We start from the raw sequence: 17,560 nt of genomic DNA, 5'->3' as shown, positions 1-17,560 counted from the left end.
TAAACCAAATTTTTAAAAAATGATTTCGCCCAGGATCGAACTGGGGACGTTCTGCGTGTTAAGCAGATGCCATAACCGACTAGACCACGAAACCATACGACTGTTGCGTGTGTTGTGGAATAGAATAGTTATAACCATCAAGATTACATAAGATCCTGAATGAATCTAGAACCAATTAGTGTATTAATAAGCCATACATGTGCTACAACATTAGATGCTGCATAATAAAAGATTGGATTACATAAGATCTTGGCAAATCTAGAATTTACCTATTGTTTTATTAAGTCCCACGTGTATTACTAATCACCATGATTAGAGAATTGGGATGCAGTTCTAAGTCACTAATGTACCTAAATTAATGTAATAAATTTTAGGGTTTAAATCAGTCAAGTCATTAATGTAGTAATCTGAATAATCGATCGAGCTCCAGAAAACATATAAAAGGACAACGCTTTCAGGAGATAAAAGATCATCTTCCATAATCGTTTCTTGTAAATAATTTATATATTATGTATAAACAAAATAGAACAAGCAAGTAACAAGTCAAGTAACTTCGAATAAGTACATTAGCTCGATATAAGCCGCTTAATATATAAGACCGTTTTAGTAATTATACTATCGACTATAGTTGATTACTGTCTCGATTATTTAAATAACTATCAATCTTATTTGCGCTTCCCTGGAATACACAAAGAACTTCACCGCACCATACTACAACAGCGTGTGAATAGAATAGTTATAATCATCAAGATTACATAAGATCCTGAATGAATCTAGAATTAATTATTGTATTAATAAGCCATACACGTGCTACAACATTAGATGCTGCATAATAAAAAGATTGGATTACATAAAATTTTGACAAATCTAGAATTTACCTATTGTTTTAATAAGTCCCACGTGATTACTAATTACCATGATTAGAGAATGGGGGTACAGTTCTAAGTCACTAATGTACCTAAATTAATGTAATACATTTTAGGGTTTAAATCAGTCAGATCATTAATGTACTAATCTGAATAATCGATCGAGCTCCAGAAAACACATAAAAGGATAACGTTTTCTGGAGATAACAGATCATCTTCCATAACCGTTTCTTGTAAATAATTTATATATTATAGATGAACAAAAAGAGAACAACAAGCAAGTAACAAGTTAAGTAACTTTGAATAAATATATTAGCTCGATATAAGCCGCTCAATATATAAGACCGTTTTAGTAATTATATTATCGCCTATAATTGATTACTGTCTCGATTACTTGAATGACTATTAATATTATTCGGGGAAGCGCTAGAAATATCAAACGGATAATCTATTAATAATCGAGATAATAATTGATACAATCGGTGATGCAATTATTAATACAGTCTTATATATTAACGGCTATATCGAGCTTATATAATTATACTATTTGCTTATTGTATTCTGCATTCGATGTTCGGTGGTTGTTTGTTGGTTGTTCCTTTTATATATAATATATTTAAATTACGTGTAAGAGAGGAGTAACAGAAGATAGTTCCATCTACAGAAAACGTTGCCCTTTTATATGTTTTCTGGAACTCGATCAATTATTCAACTTGATATATTAATGAATTAGTAATCCATATCTTTATTATTAGTTACAATAATATAATCGAAGATCATAGAACATTTAGGACAATACGTTATGATGGCACAATTGCACAAGTATGTGAACACACCGTAGATAAACATAATATGTTATAGTGGCATAGTAACAGAGATATGTGAACAAGCTGTACAAAATAGGTGGTAAATAATGGCAGATATCATTAAGTTATAGATGCTTATTTTATTTTTGTATGAAATACATGTATATATTTGTTGTATAGTGTATACACTATTAACTCTTTTATTTACACGAACTCTTTTTTTAAAATTTTTCATTCCCTCGAATATCTAAAAGACACATTAAGTGAAAAATAAAATGTTTTCTTTATTTTTCAGTATATTCACATACAGCATAGTATACAGAAAAACTAATTAAGAATAATTATAATGGAAATGACAGTAATAAAGTTTCATTTTCCAACAAATATAATAAGCACTTATAATTTAAGGAGAGCTGTCATGCCCATGAAACTAGAAAATTTTAAATATCATTTAATATAGATGAATAGAAATTTTATTTTTTAGAAGAAATAAATAATATATTCACTGTGTTCTTTTAGTCAAAATTGCATTGTTATAAGATTGTCTTTATTAGATTATTATTATAGCATATAGTGTGATCAATGGATGCTTATAGTATCATAAAAAAAAACTGAAAAACAAATTTTTTAAAGGAGGAATATGAAAAATCAGAATATATTTATTTACAAAAGTAACATATGGATGCAACTATCCTTTATATATATTTAAAGGCATTAATGCATACATGTTGATTAATAACAGTGCTTTTTAATGTTTATTTTATGTTGTAAACCGATTAACTAGATGATAGATACTTAACATTTGATATTTGTATTTGTATAGCTAAATTTAGCAGAGTTGTTATAAAATGAATATTTAATATTGTGATAGTTATAACTGTAATGATTTTCAACGAGATTTAATTTAACTATGTTAATTAACTGCTTTAATTATGTTATATTATTTCCCTTTGAAATGCCATTTTATTCTATATTTTACACACACACACACACATATATATATATATAATCAATGTTTTTGCAATTTAATAATATCTCTTAATGCAGCAAAAGAATTTTTTTTAAACTCGTCAGTTTTTAATACTTGAATAAATCTCTTGGATTCTTTAATAGACAAGGCTCTAGCGCCTTTTTTGTTTCTAATATTAGGTTCATTTTTTTTTATCTTAATGGATCCAGGTTCTAGTGGTTTTTTGGAATCAACAATACGAGTAACACTACTAGGTCTATTAGAAGCTAATAAAGAAATGGTTGATTCATCTGTCATGATGTCTTCTTTATTTGGAGACTCTGTAGTAAATTCTTTTAAATCAAGTTCTTGCTTTAAAGAAGTTAATAAATCCTCCATTCTTGGTTTTAAATTATCTCTAAGTTTTCTCTTTCTACGTCTTATTGATGACTTAGATATACCTGAAAATTCATTTTTTGATGATTGTTTAATCTTTGATATAAAAGCACTTTGTTTATTCATTTGTTTCTCTTTCTTGGATTCTTTATATTGGTGTAAGAAAGCCTTAGGATCCTCAGATAATTCATCATCTACCGTAGGAGTTATTGTAGATATATCTAAAGGTTTAGAGCCCAGCCTTGCTGCTACCTTTCCTCTTAATGTATTTCTTTTCTTAGCAACCATTATTAGTATTGTTTGCTTCACAGCTAGTTTTATATGTTTATTTGCTTGTTGAGCTGTTTTCGTTTTTTTTTTTTATTTTTTTTAATGGATCTGATTTAAAGCAATTAACTTTCAAATAACAGCTAATCCCAAAGTCTCTTTCTCTTACTCTTTTTATTTTTTTTCTTTTCAATAGTTGCGATGAGCTTCTATTATCAGTCAGTGTAGAGGGGAGAAAAAATTGGAGTTCAAAAAAAAAAAAAAAACAACAAAAAAAATAAATGTGGATTTTTTGATCAGTAAAAATTTTTTTTAGATTCACCAAAAATAAAATTCTTAAATAAACAAACTTTCTTTCCACTATATTATAACACATTAATAAGAAAATCTGCAATAATTCCCATAAAAAACCAGTCATTCATACAAATGGGTCAACATAAGTTACTTTATCAAAAGTAGTTCTGCAATTGGATGTTTTTTACAGTTTTTCCACAGTATTCCTGATATTGAATGCAGTCAGCAAAAGTTAATTTATATTTCAGGAGATAGATTGTTTCGATTACACATATCCATTGCCCAATTACTGCATAGCATACCACCTAATAGTAATTCATCAATATGGTTTTGGATTACAAAAAAATGAATGTGTTGCAAGTCTCTTCATTTTCTTAAATAATTGAATTTAACTAATTTAAATTTTTTACATTACTTTCACTGAGTTTTCTAGATTCAGAACCATTATTTGAAGATTTTGCAATATCAGCCATATTGGATAGATTGTTAGGTTCATTTTTAAAATTTTTAGACTCTTTAGAAATATTTTGTAAATTAACTATTGGTTGTAAGATATTCCAAAAGTAGTTTGTTATGAATTGGATTAATTTTTGTTATTATTTACATTTTTTTAGATCAATAATAGAATAATAATCAAAATATCATAGACTAAATTACTTTTATCTTTTCTTTTCTATAATTTTTCGTGTAAATCTTCAGCTACTTGGAAATTGTGTTTAATATGTTGAATTCAATGACCTTTCTTGATATTATATGGATAATTCAGTAGATGTCTCTAAAATGTTACTAAATTTTTTCATATTTGAATGGTGGTGATTCTTTGTCATCTTGGCAAGTAAGAAAGATGATATTTGTCGCATTACTTTCTGTATAGTGAACTGTGATATCTAATGTTTGATCCATTATTAGATTCATTTAGTAGCTTGTTATTAGTTTTTTTTTGGTTTTGAAGAAAATAATGGTAGATACTGGATTAATTAATTTTTGATGCTTATTTAAAAAGATATTAAAATGAAATTTTAAAAGATCTCAATTTTTTTGACCGCGATACAAAAAAGGATCGTAGAAGACAGCATCCATATTAGTTAGAAATTATTTAACACTTTCACAAATATATAATGATAATTGGGATCATAACTTTTCTAGAAAAAAAAATTTCAGTTGGTTAAATAACCACATATAACTTTTAATATTGAAAACCCAAACTTGGAACCGCTTTTCTTATGACATTGAACCAAAGATATATATAAAAAACATTATAAATTCTTCTTGTTTTAAAAGTGCTTTTGTTTCTATAATTGAATTTAAAATGGCATATTTATGAAGAATACTTATTGGTGTACACAATGAACCATCTTACATAAAACACAATAAAACGATCTGCAAATACTTAAACACAAAAACAATACACTTTTAATCATGTTATACGAACTTTCTTGTTTTCAAAAAAATTTTATGGTTTTTTTTTTTTTTTTTTTTTTTTATTTGGAATTAATCCAGAAATTTTAATCAATAATAATCTGGGGAACCCGAAAGTGGCACAGACAAGTAGGTGAAGCATAACCTGACTAAAGTCTAAATAAAACCTGCTAGCATAGATAAGTCCAGTATGATTAACCTGTTTCTTATCAATGAATGCTTTTGAGTATTAACATTAGTTTTCCCATTGGTGTCTTGTGAATAACTTGATATTTATAAAGCTAATAATTAGAATAGTCGTCATACAAATAAACCCCTTTTCATATAACACTGTACGTTCAAGATGTCTTTTCCAACTGTGATGCCTCGTGGGGCTGTGTTAACTGGTGTAGCTGCTGCTTGTGCTTTATTTAGCTATATTGCTTATTTTGATTATCAAAGAAGAACAGATCCTGAATTTAGAAAACAATTGAAAAGAAGATCTAAGAAGCACCAAAAGGATATCAAAGCCAAGACTGATGCTTTTAAAAGAGCTAAGCAAGATGAAATTGTAAGATTTTTAACTAATGAATTGGTTAAAGATCCTCCAAGCAATATTAGTTCAGAAAATGTGCAAGCTATGTTTATGAAGTATGTTGGTGAGGGAGAAAGTTTGGCAAATATACCAGGTGAAGAATTAAATTCAGCAGTTAAATTTTATAAAGCACTAACTATATACCCAAGACCTGGTGATTTGTTGAATATTTACGAAAGAACTATTCCAGCACAAATATATAAAGATTTAGTATTGATGCTAGAACAATTACCTCCACAAAATATGACATCCTTTTTCAAAAATGGTAAATTGGTTCGTGAACCTAAACCTGAGGACATAGACGATATTGAATAAAATTGGTTATAATTACTTGTAAATAGTGTATATATATTATATTTATGTATATCTATCATATTTTTATTTTATTTGCAACCTTTATATCTCGAGTTTTACTGTTATGCCTGGTGAAAAAAGTACGATTGTGCATTATTATTATAATTCAATGATAGACAATTCATGTTATATCAGCTTTAATATTTTGAACATGTTTCTTTTTGAATGCCAAAAAATGATTATAATAGTAATTATGGTTATAGTTATGTATACATGTATATAATACAGGTTCATTTATCCATTTCTTTTCTATATAAAATTAATTATATTTCTTATTAATTGATCTCATTTTTATTAAATTTTTTTTCTTTTTATTTTACAACTTATTATGCAGTTAAATTACGCAGAACCCTTATATTCTCTTAAGATAACTGGAACAGAGGATGGAGGCAATGAACCAAATTCAGTGATAACCTTCTTGATATATTCTGGTGGGGTCAAATCATATAATATATTGACAATGTTTAATGATTTCAAGTTCTGCCAGCCATCAAGTACGTTTGTATTTTCAGAGTCATAATTGTTATTAAAATCTTTACCGTTATCACTCTTTTTATTATCATTTTGATTGTTATTATTATTATTATTATTTCTGTTCGCAACTTTACCCTTTGTTTTATTATTGATTTCCTCTTGTTTTTGTTTGTATTCTTTACGCTCTTTAATGAAATTCTTCAACAAAGTGCCTTCATTAGCAAATCTTTCAACAGGATTTTTATAGTCAATTGGTATTAGGTCATTTGGATCAGCCAATTCATTGTATGTGACACTGTCCAATTGAACTCTTTGAGAAAATTTCAAACTTTCACAACAGACTAATACTGGGATATTTCTTCTCTTTGCACTCATTGCAATCATTGCGGTACCAACTCTGGAATAAAGGAACCCATTAGATAAGATAGAGTGTGCTCCAAGGAAAACATAATCTACATTCATGTTGAATACAGCATCTAAACTTGTAATTAATGCATAAACGACATTTATACCTTTTCTTCTTAAAGTATTAGCCATGTTTCTACCTTCAAATAACGGTCTTGAATCAACAACAATAACTTTAATGTTTTTTTTCTTTAAAGTAACAGCATTGTGTATGATAATATCTGTAATAACTTTTGAAGAACCATACACAACAATAGTAGTAGATTCCTCAATATGTTGTGAAGCATTTTCAATAATTAATTGATCTGCTAGTTCAATTTTCTCTTTGGCAAATTGAGCGATCTTTTCACATAGATCCTTCTTTGCAACTCTATCAGATATTGATGGATCAATATGTGAAATTTCTTGTTTTAACCATCTAATTGCATTACCCATTGTAACACTCAATGGTCTTGCCTTTTTCAATATATCAATTTGATGAGATAAATAGTTGGTTAAATTACGTGATAAAGTAGTACCTTTTGGAGTTTGATAATCACTAATAACTATTTGGAATGCTTCTAACATGGCAATACAACGTGGAATTGAACCAACAATTTTATAGTGTGCAATATTGGTTGTCAATAATGCAACAGCAGGATGTATATAATCTTTATTCAACAATAATTCTTTCAAAGAAGATATTAATTGTTGTGACTCAAAACTTTGCTCCATTATATGTGGAACAATTGAGGATATACCGGGAACTACAGAATATTCATCTGAGTTTAAGGACATTGTGGCTAAAGATTTAGCAATATCCATAGTATTGGAAATGTCATTTGTTTGAATATTAGATGTACTACCTTGGGCTGTTATAGAGGCATCCGTCCCAGATATCTTGGCAGTTATTCCACTCTCTAAAGTATTATTAACGGTTTTTTGAACGCCAGACCCAGTAAGTGAGGGAGACAATGAATCACCACCATTATTAGCTTTAATATTCTTTGAAGAGGGTGCAGACATTGATTTAGCAAATGAGGATGTAGTATATACTCTAGAACCAGATAATGCACTAGCAACCATTGGAATCATTAGCCCAGCAGCAGTGATTCTAGAAGTTCTTGGGTTAGTTACTGCAGAAGTAATCGCCAAGATGCTTGCTCTTCTTTCTTCAGTAGTTTCAAGATGACTAAACAATGAAGTTTTTTTTACAGAGTTTCCATCCTCACGGTTGTTCTTTTTGGAATTGGCTTCCTTCTTTTTCAATTCACGTTGTTGTTGCAGTTGCTGCTGCTGTTTTTTCTTTTCCCTCTTGGCTTGTGCTTGCTGTTGCTGTTGTTCCAGAGATATACCATTAGCTTGTTTTTTGGCAGCCCTCTTGGCAGCCTTTTCTTGTTTTTTAAGTTCTTTTAATTCTTTATTAGTTAATTTTCTTTCACCAGTAGTAGCAGATGCTAGGGAAGCAGTAGTTACTGAAGAAGTCTTTGATTCGGTATTATTTTCACTCATTCTTTAATGATGCAGGATATCAAAAAAAAAAAAAAAAGAAAACAAATAAATGACTAAACAATTATTGATATTTCCCCTTATGCCTTTTCCTTGATTGTGTAGTACTGAAATAGGTTTACGTTGAAGGATAATTCTTCACAGGATACTGTAGAAACTGTATTGATCATACACTATAGATGTCAATGCTGCTTGTTAATCTTCTTCTAATAAGTATAGGTTTTTACTTTCATTTATCATCAATTGGGAAAAAAAGAAATGGAAAAAAAATAATTTCTTTATGCCATCGATAAAAAAAAAATATAGGGCGTGATATACGAATCAAACAAATAGTAATAATCTATAGGATCCGAAAAGAACAAATTTTTCTATCCTTTCTTTACACTAGCTGCTGAATAGGTTGACAAGGTGCTGGTTAAAAATCTACATAGTTAGAAGGATGGTTAGAATTAGAATATTTTTTATGTACAAGATCTAAACCCTATATGAGTAGATATATGTAAATTTATTAACTGAGTAACAACTAAAAATGAGGTTAAGTTAAAATATCAGTTATTTGCTTTTATATAATTCATTCATAGATTTCATCATTTTATCATATTTATCTTCCTTATCAGGCAATAATTGTCTAAAGTTCATAATAAATTCTTGCAAGGATGTTAAAATATCTGGAGGAAGAACAATCTGTTTAAGGTTTGCACGTTCCAATAAAGCTCTTGAGATAAAATAAATTAATTCATTATCTTGTATAATTTTATTTCTATTTGATGCAACATGCTTCAAATCTAAGTTTGATAAGTTTGGTAGAACTAGATTTTTATTTTCAAATCCGTTTAGTTCATTTGAAACGTTAAAATTTTGAATCTGTTCCAGACTTTGGACTAATATGTTGGATAACCCAGTTTTATTTTCTTTTAATTGTGTAATTGACCAAGCTGTTTTCAATTTCTTCAGAGCTATTGTAGAGTTAGGAGATTTAATCAAATTATTTCTTAATATTGTGCATAAAAGTACGGTATTGAAAAAATTTTCTACATTGAAAACCTGGCCATTCTTGGCTTGAACGAATTTATTCTTCTGTGAATAAATAAACCCAAGCACGTTTGAATATTCACCAAGCTCAGTTAGCGATTTGATCAGCAATTTTTGTAAGTGTTTTGGTTTCCAAAGCTTCCAAACATCCTTTTTTCGAGGAGTGACATCAGTCCATTTTTTGATCCATTTAAACAATTCTTTTTTATCCTCAACAGAATCGATATATTCTGTTAATAGTTTTGGAGAAATGGGTCTAATCGGATCTTTAGGTTCGGGAGTTGCATGATCGATAATGTTTCCATAATCATCTTTTATTGGGATAGACATGGTTAACAATTTGTTATGGTTCTTGGGTCTATATATATATGGTCTCAACTCTTTCTTTGTATTATAGTATGTCAAATATTCATCTAGTTGGGATTTCACTGAGCTACTTGAAGTGGAGGTAGATTGAAATCTGATCCATGAAGAGCATTGAGAACGCCATATTTTGATTATATTAGTTGTAATTGATCTTGTTGTAATCATATCCACGATCTAGAAGGTAAAAAAGAAAAAATACAGAAAGTAATAATAATAATAATAATAATAATAATAATAATTATAAGGGATATTGATGGTTGGCGTGACTAAATACGAATAAAAATAATAATAAAAAAAAAAGAAATAGAAAACGATACAGAAGAAAAGAAGGAAAAAATAATTGGTACCCACTAAAGTTTAAGCTAAGACTATTTTTGAAACTACCTTCAAACTTCTTGTGCTTCTTTACAAGATTTTTATTTTTTCTTTTTGTTCTTTTCTCTACCAGTACTCTGCATTTTTGTACGGGTGTATACATATATACATATATATGGAGCACGGGTTCGAATCTCGACAAACGCTGAAATTTTAAATCTATCTATCTAAATGACAAAAAACAAAGAAATTATTAATATGAATATAGGGAAGAATTAATTATATATAAGTACAAAATAAATAAGTTCTATATTCAAAAAAAAAAAAAAGAAAAAAGAAAAAGTAGAAAAAAAGATTAATATTGGGATACATTTAATATGGTACATATAAATACGCATACATAAGGATTACATTGCTTTCAATTCAATGAATATACAAAAGATAAAATGTCGAACTAGAAAAAATGACAAATGGTAATTGAAATAAAAAAAAAGGATAGAAAGAAAGAAAGAAAATAAAACAAAATAAAAATTGTAATAAAAAAACGAACTTTTATTACTATTATTGTGCTTCTACCTTCTGTGGTTCATCGTGTTCTATTTCTTGTTCGACTTCTTGTTCTTCCTCTTCATTAGACCACGCAGTACCAGCTTCCTCATCTGCTATTTCACTTTCTTCATTTACGATATCACCGACATCTTCAGATTCATCAGTTTCATAGTCTTCGTATTCTTGTCTAAATGACAGAGTTGGCTTGACTTGAGCAGAATCCAAAGTCCATTCATTCAATGCAGCTTCAGCATCAATAATAATTTGTTTTGATGCTTCATATCCATCATAAGCAGGTCTTGTTTCACCAGGTGTGACGGGAGAATCATCTAACAGTTCTAATAAAGCTTTACCGTAACCAGCAATTAATGCAATTTTTTCAGAATGTTCAATGATGGAATCGAAATTATAATTGAAAGCTGCCCTCAGTTTGGATCTTGTGATGTTAGATAATTGTGCTTCTGCAACAAGACACTCAGCTTCAGCACGAACGAGTTCTTGTTCTAGGATTTCGATCTTTGGAGACAGTGGATCTTTATATTTCAAATATGCAATTTTATCAGTGATTTTGTCCTTTCTGTCACGACTTGGTTGTACAGAAGCCTCGATGTCTCTAATAGATTTTAAAGTCAATCTATATTGGTCATAACGATCGATGAATTGGTCATCTAATTCACTAATTTCGTAGATTAATACACCTAACTTATCAGTGATATCAGAGACATCATCATCGTTTTCGACACCCCAAAGAGATAATTGTTTAGCGGCATCACGACGTTCATTTGCGACGATTTCCATAGAACGTAGAACATTTTTTTCGATTTTGACTAGTTGAGACAATTTACGGGCTAATTCAGGACCAAAAACACCAGCTGCACCACGTCTAAAGGCATAAGCAATACCTCCACGGCCAAAGAATTTACCACGGGTGGTAGCTGGTGGTGGTGGGGGATTTTGTAATTGGGATGCGGTTGGAGCCCTTGAATTTCTCAATGAATAAGTTCTGTGCATATTATAACTTTCTTGTTGATTTTTTGATATATTGATATATTTATTAGTGTATTGATTTATTTATTTAATTATGTGTGTTTATATTTATAGTTAAGGAAAAGGTAAAAAAAGAAAGAAAGAAGAAAGTCTTTCTCGAGTAATATTATCCTTATTTAGTTAAAGACGAGTGTTATGTAGTAATAGATATATAAACAGAACTTCAAGAACGTTAGTAAAAGGGGTTAAAGATTATACATGAGGTGAGTGGAGGAGGAGAAAGTGTTTCAGAAAGTTGATAAAGAGAGGTTGCTGAAAAGGCTGAAAGCAAGGAGAAGTGGGAAAGATGGAAGAGAAAAGGGAGAGAGAATCTGTGTTTCGACGTCTATATTCTTTCTTACCTCGAATCTCTTTTTTTTCCTTTTTTTTTGTTCTTCTATCTAGGTTTTTGTTTTTTTGAATGGGGGGTGAAAAAGGGGGAAGCAAAGAAGAGGTTTTGGTTTGTTTTGGTTTGGTTTTTTTTTTTTCTTTCCGCTTTTTTTTTTTTTACTTTCCGCTTTTTTTTTTATTTTCGTTTTCCTCTGTTTCCACACACCCACACACCCACATTCTTCTTTTACCTCAAAACGCTCAGCCGTTAATTTTCTCTCAAAATATTCGACCGGCAGAATCTGCAAAAGAAAAAAAAATAAAAAATATTTCTTCTTCTCCCCTTCCCCCTTTTTCAGACTTAGGTCTACTAGCTTTCTGTTTAGAAAATTATAGGGTTGGATTAAAAGAAGAGACAAAAATAGAGCAGAATAAAACAGAAACAAAACAAAGCGAAGAGACAAAGTTCTTGGACCGTGAATAAACGTTATTATTATGTTATTATTACGTTATTATTATTATATTAACGGAGTTTGTAATATTGAAACCGGGAGGAGAAAGAGGGGAGAGAAAAAGGTGGTAATGAAAAACAATAATATTACGTAATAGACGCTAACGTCTGTTCTTTTATATATAATTAAAAAAAAACCACAATAACAATAAACAGGAATAATAATAAGTAGAAGAAGAAAAAGAAGGAAAAAAAAAAAAAAAAGAGAAACAAATATGTGCATCCTTACATAATTCCAAACCGTGTTTTATATTATGTTATTGGATACGAAACAAGGTATATATATGTGTGTGTGTATATGAAAACGTTGTAAATTTGTCGTGATCAACACATCATTCTTGAACAGTCAACTTATCTCACTCTATTTTTTCCTACAGCGTGAGATATTGTTAATGGTTCATTTTTCTTTCTTCCGATACAAATGTTACTATTACAGAAAAGTATGACTCAACTGTAGCATCTCTAAAGTATTCTTTTATTTTCTGTAATTCAATATCTTCATCTTTAACTTCACCTATTTATGCTAAGAATCAGTTCAGTGCTAATCTTGTATCCGTCATCAATATTTAATTATCTTCTTCTTTATAAAATAATAGTAGATTCATTTCCTTCTCAAAAGCTTTATGTCCAGTACACTATATTGATACAATAAAAGATATTTCCTCATTAGTCAGGAAGCACTTATATCCGTATTACAATTTCATCATCCAACTTCTCTTGATTCTACTGTGTTTTATATGTTCTGTTGTTGTTTTTATTCTTATTTTTTTTCCTAGCAGTCATGTCTAATTTTAAAAGTTTCTTACATATATATGGTATAGGCGACTATATTTGTTATGCAGATAAAGGTTTGCTAGAAATAATGTTGTTAGGAAAAGAAGCTAGACTATAATATAGACAATACCATAGCATGTACAGGAATATATATATGTATATGTATATGTATATGTATATGTATATGTATATGTAAACTAGATATGAAAATATACTAGTGGGGTAAAAATTCAATAAGATAATCTTACTATTTACTAGAAGTTTTTTTTTACATATATTTTTTCTTACTTTGATTCGGAATTATCTAAGTTTTAATTAAGTTTACTCAAATGAAAACTGGATTAGAACACTTATATTATTCTTATTTCGTTCTTCTTTACCTATTCTTTTTTCTTTCCTCTATATTTGCGCATTTCATAGCTACATACGGTTTATATATACTTTTTATTATAGAACTTATACTAATATAGGAGACCAAATTTTTTTTTTAATATTTGGTGTTCTATATCTTTGACTTTTTATTTCCCTACCATTTTCTAAAGCATTACTCTACTAAAATAATATTTCATAATCTAATAGCGACGTTTTTTGAAATATAAAGAAAGGATATGGCAATTTGTATGAATAGGAACAGTTTACACTATACGATTTATCATTTTAACAAACCAAAAAGGAAAATAATCAAAAAAAGAAAAGAAAACTAACTAAATATGTCATCAATGAATTTCATACAAAGAGAATTAGAAAAACTGTAAAAAATAATAGAAGAAAATGGAAATACAAAAAAAAAAATAAGAAAAAAAGGAAAAAAAAAGAATATGATTATAATTATATCTAATTGGTTCTGTCACATCAGTTTTGGTTATTAATAACAAATGTTCCAATACATAAGTATAATAAGGAATACCCAAACACTATTTATATATAGGTTTTTCTTTTGTGTTTTTTTTTTTTGTTTTATAAAAATAAGCAATTGTATCCATTTATTTGTTCAATTATTTAATAAGCCATTAGGAAGCAGTGGGGGGTTATTAAACCAGGCTATACATGAATACCGATAGTATTAAAAATAAATCGTCAGGTCATCAACCTATTTCTTTGATAAGACAGCATAGGTTTGAAGATACATTTGCCTTATTTATTGTATTTTTAAGTTTTAATCATTTCACATCACTATGTATGTTAATGATATTTATTGTGACTACCAGAACCCGTCGTGTGATAGCGAATAGTTTTATCACCTTATGTTTATTTAAGCGTCCATCTCCATCTATTGATGACATTACCCATCGAGATTCATATCCTAATCAACAGGAAGCGTCATTTGCCTCTCCAAAGTATCTAAATCTATCTAAATCACATCCTCATCACAGCCATCATCATTCCCAAGTACAAGGTAAGAAAATAGCTCGTGTTCCTACAGCCAATACAGTTAATGGTAATAATTTTAGCTCTAACCTAAATAGTGCTTATCAACTTAATCATCAAAATAGCATCCCTAATATGAGATTAAAACAACAAGATCGAAAACATTATCGTTCACATCATTCTAAGCTCTCTCCAATGTCTGTGTTAATTGAAATATTAGTCGCTACACTAGCAAGAATGTATGCTGGAAATTATTTTATCATTCCAATTGAAAATTTGGCAGTGTCTATAATTGCCTCATCCTTAATTAATGACCCCAATGAATGTCTATCATTTGCCACTTCATGTTCTGTGTTATATGCTATATCCGTAAATATATTGAAAAGATTTTATATACTATTAGCATTATCAAAGACAAATTCAATATCAGGTTTTATATTTTTTTATTTGAATAGTAATAGCAACATTCATATTAATTATATTAAAAAGTTTATTGAAGTTGTGACAAGGCAATTTGATTATTTACCAAACTGGGAGTTTCTAAATATTAAATATATTAGAATCATCCGTTATTATTTATCGTTTTATATTGTTGTGAATCAATTTTCTAGAAAAGCATTCATTATCCATACATCACATGATTTTCCTTCTCTAGCTATGCACCTAGACGTAAACAAAGGAATTTTAAAAAATAATCAGAACATGGCAAATTTTGGCGTAGATTCTTCACCAAATCTAAACGTTCAAAACTCTGTAGATTCTGTATCCATCTATCAACAATCACATTCCTCAAATCAAATGTCTTCAAACAATAACAATAATAGCAATATACAATCTACGCATTCACTTAATTCGAAAGGATTGTCACCTTATTTTAGTAAAATAGTTAAAAGTATTAAATCATTTGAGCCTGCTGTAACTACTCGATCAGATAATGAACTGCAGTCCCCTAATACTACTATATTGGCATCAGCTGGATCAAATATGAAAAGATCAATGGATAATGTTGACAATATTCAGAATTTTACTAATCAATTATATGAGTTAAATGTCGATTTGGATTCTCCTGTTAATGTTATTAATAATTTGAAAGATGATATTAATATTACTACAAATTTGGAAAATTTTATTCACTATTTATTTAAAAAAAATGCACAATACATTATTTCCCCACTATGGGCGATATTTGTTACATGGAGAACAACAAACTTTGAAAAGAAAATCTTAAGAGATACAAACTTTGTGACAAATGATAAAGATAATAGTAATAGTCAGCTTAGATCAATAAAAAATGAAGGCTCTGCTACCCATGATAGTGTTGATATTAATAGTAGGAATTCTATCAATAAAAAATCTTCAGACCCAATTAATAAGAGTGTTTTCAATATTAGTGATTCAAACTCAATGGCATTGATTGCACAGAATAAATTCGATGATTATGATCAATTAAATTTGATTAAGTTCAACAATAATATATTTAATAATAAAGAAAATGAATATAAGGTTTGTATTATCGATATTGGTACACATAGTTTAACGTTTCATATTGAAAATTTAACTGATGGAGAGTTGATTGTATTAGTCAATGGTATAATATGGTCAGAAGTATCATGTGCTTTAATTTTGGAACATTCTGGTGAAGAATATGTCGTCGTTAGTGGTTTAGTGCCATCTTGCTCATATGATATTCAATTTGTTAATAGATTAAGACACAAGGATGATTACTTGATATGTGATTTGATTGTTAGGACCATGAGTCTAAAGGCAAATAAATATGAAGTAGCAAATAGTCTAGGGTCTTCTTCAAACCAATTTGAAAAATTAGATTTTAGTTTTCCATCATATTATCATAGAAAATTTTTATCCCCGTTATTAACTCTTAAGCATTCTATCTTGACCACTAATGCCAATCTAACTGAAGAAAAAACTAAGTTAAAAAAGACAAAGAAAGAAGTAAACAAAAAATTGGCATCATTAAGACAGGAAATTGATTATCTAAAGTCGAAGATAAAACAAAATGAAACCAATGATGAAAAAAATGCATTTAAGATTGAAAATTTGAAAACTACTATTCAACAAAATGAATCAACATTAAAGTCTTTAGAAGATCAAATCAAGATATTAGATAACGAAGAAATAAATCTTGAAGAAATTTATATTAAGAAAAAGGATGCACACTTGAAAAAAGAATTAGAATTTAGCAAAGTAGAAGAAGAGTATAAGAAAGAGAATATTATGTTAATTAATAAGGAAAACAAGTTAAAGAACGATTATAAGCAGTTATTATCCAAAAAGGAAAAATTAGATTTAAAGCATGATCAATTACAGAAGGAGGTAACACAAAATAATGAACTTTATGAGAAATACAAAATTGAATTTGTAAGTAAAAAAGAAAAGGAAAGAGTCAAGAGAACTGAAAATAGATTCCGTGAAACTAGTAACCTTGAGTTGTCTGTTAAAGCTTTAGAACAGGATATAAACAGGTTGGAAAATGAGAATTCAACTTTAAGTAATATTGTTAAATATTATAAATAATGAGTAATTACTTAAATATTTTTGTATTTGTTATTGTTTTTCTCCCTTCTTTGTTCTGTTTAAATCCATATTACTCTGCAGATAGATTTGTTTTATTATTTATACTTTTATATGACAAAGAGACGGTCTTTGTTAATAAAATATTACGAATAAATGGATATGCCTCACTAGCTCAGTTACTTCTTTCAGTATCTTCCTTTTTTAGATTTTTGGGTTATATTGTATAATTTTTTTAGGTTAATGTTCTAGTGTAATTTTAAAAGCAAATTACTTATCTTCTTTATGTTCTTATTTTTTACTTGAAAGTTAAAATTACTTTTTTTAAAAAAGTTTTTTAAAGGTAAGTTCTTAGTTTAAATATTATTTTCGATATTCATTGTATATCATTCTAAGCGTTAAGGTTTAAGTAAATTCTTGTTGGTTCTTCTCCATATTTCTAAAATATTTTATTCAAGTGGCATT

General features: G+C 28.6%; 6 protein-coding genes and 1 non-coding gene across 7 annotated transcripts; 2 read left to right on the top strand and 5 right to left on the bottom strand.

Annotated features, from left to right (window-relative positions):
- Positions 1-19: 19 nt before the first annotated feature.
- PWA37_002056 lies at positions 20-95 on the bottom strand. The gene has a single exon. It is a non-coding gene; the product is annotated as a tRNA-Val (tRNA).
- Positions 96-2,681: 2,586 nt separating this feature from the next.
- Positions 2,682-3,305, bottom strand: SLX9 (Slx9p; the record flags this gene model as incomplete). The annotated part of the gene is made up of 1 exon (XM_064858663.1): positions 2,682-3,305. One exon carries the CDS (start codon positions 3,303-3,305, stop codon positions 2,682-2,684), a length of 624 nt encoding a protein of 207 aa, XP_064714486.1.
- Positions 3,306-5,340: 2,035 nt separating this feature from the next.
- On the top strand, positions 5,341-5,886 carry TOM20 (TOM complex receptor protein TOM20; the record flags this gene model as incomplete). Its single annotated transcript, XM_064858662.1, has 1 exon — positions 5,341-5,886. The coding sequence occupies one exon, from the start codon at positions 5,341-5,343 to the stop codon at positions 5,884-5,886; it is 546 nt and encodes a 181-aa protein (XP_064714485.1).
- Positions 5,887-6,264: 378 nt separating this feature from the next.
- Positions 6,265-8,295, bottom strand: GCD2 (translation initiation factor eIF2B subunit delta; the record flags this gene model as incomplete). The annotated part of the gene is made up of 1 exon (XM_064858661.1): positions 6,265-8,295. The coding sequence occupies one exon, from the start codon at positions 8,293-8,295 to the stop codon at positions 6,265-6,267; it is 2,031 nt and encodes a 676-aa protein (XP_064714484.1).
- Positions 8,296-8,844: 549 nt separating this feature from the next.
- MRP13 (mitochondrial 37S ribosomal protein mS44 MRP13) lies at positions 8,845-9,855 on the bottom strand (the record flags this gene model as incomplete). Its single annotated transcript, XM_064858660.1, has 1 exon — positions 8,845-9,855. The coding sequence occupies one exon, from the start codon at positions 9,853-9,855 to the stop codon at positions 8,845-8,847; it is 1,011 nt and encodes a 336-aa protein (XP_064714483.1).
- A 711-nt stretch (positions 9,856-10,566) lies between these two features.
- On the bottom strand, positions 10,567-11,565 carry PIL1 (lipid-binding protein PIL1; the record flags this gene model as incomplete). The annotated part of the gene is made up of 1 exon (XM_064858659.1): positions 10,567-11,565. The coding sequence occupies one exon, from the start codon at positions 11,563-11,565 to the stop codon at positions 10,567-10,569; it is 999 nt and encodes a 332-aa protein (XP_064714482.1).
- A 2,677-nt stretch (positions 11,566-14,242) lies between these two features.
- On the top strand, positions 14,243-17,098 carry NNF2 (Nnf2p; the record flags this gene model as incomplete). The annotated part of the gene is made up of 1 exon (XM_064858658.1): positions 14,243-17,098. One exon carries the CDS (start codon positions 14,243-14,245, stop codon positions 17,096-17,098), a length of 2,856 nt encoding a protein of 951 aa, XP_064714481.1.
- Between the last annotated feature and the right edge of the window lie 462 nt (positions 17,099-17,560).

This window comes from Arxiozyma heterogenica (genome assembly GCF_036370985.1).
Source record: "Arxiozyma heterogenica strain weizmannii chromosome Unknown scaffold_18, whole genome shotgun sequence".
NCBI lineage: Eukaryota > Fungi > Ascomycota > Saccharomycetes > Saccharomycetales > Saccharomycetaceae > Arxiozyma > Arxiozyma heterogenica.
Note: the sequence above shows the minus strand (reverse complement) of the source record. Positions and strands in the feature narration are given on the sequence as shown.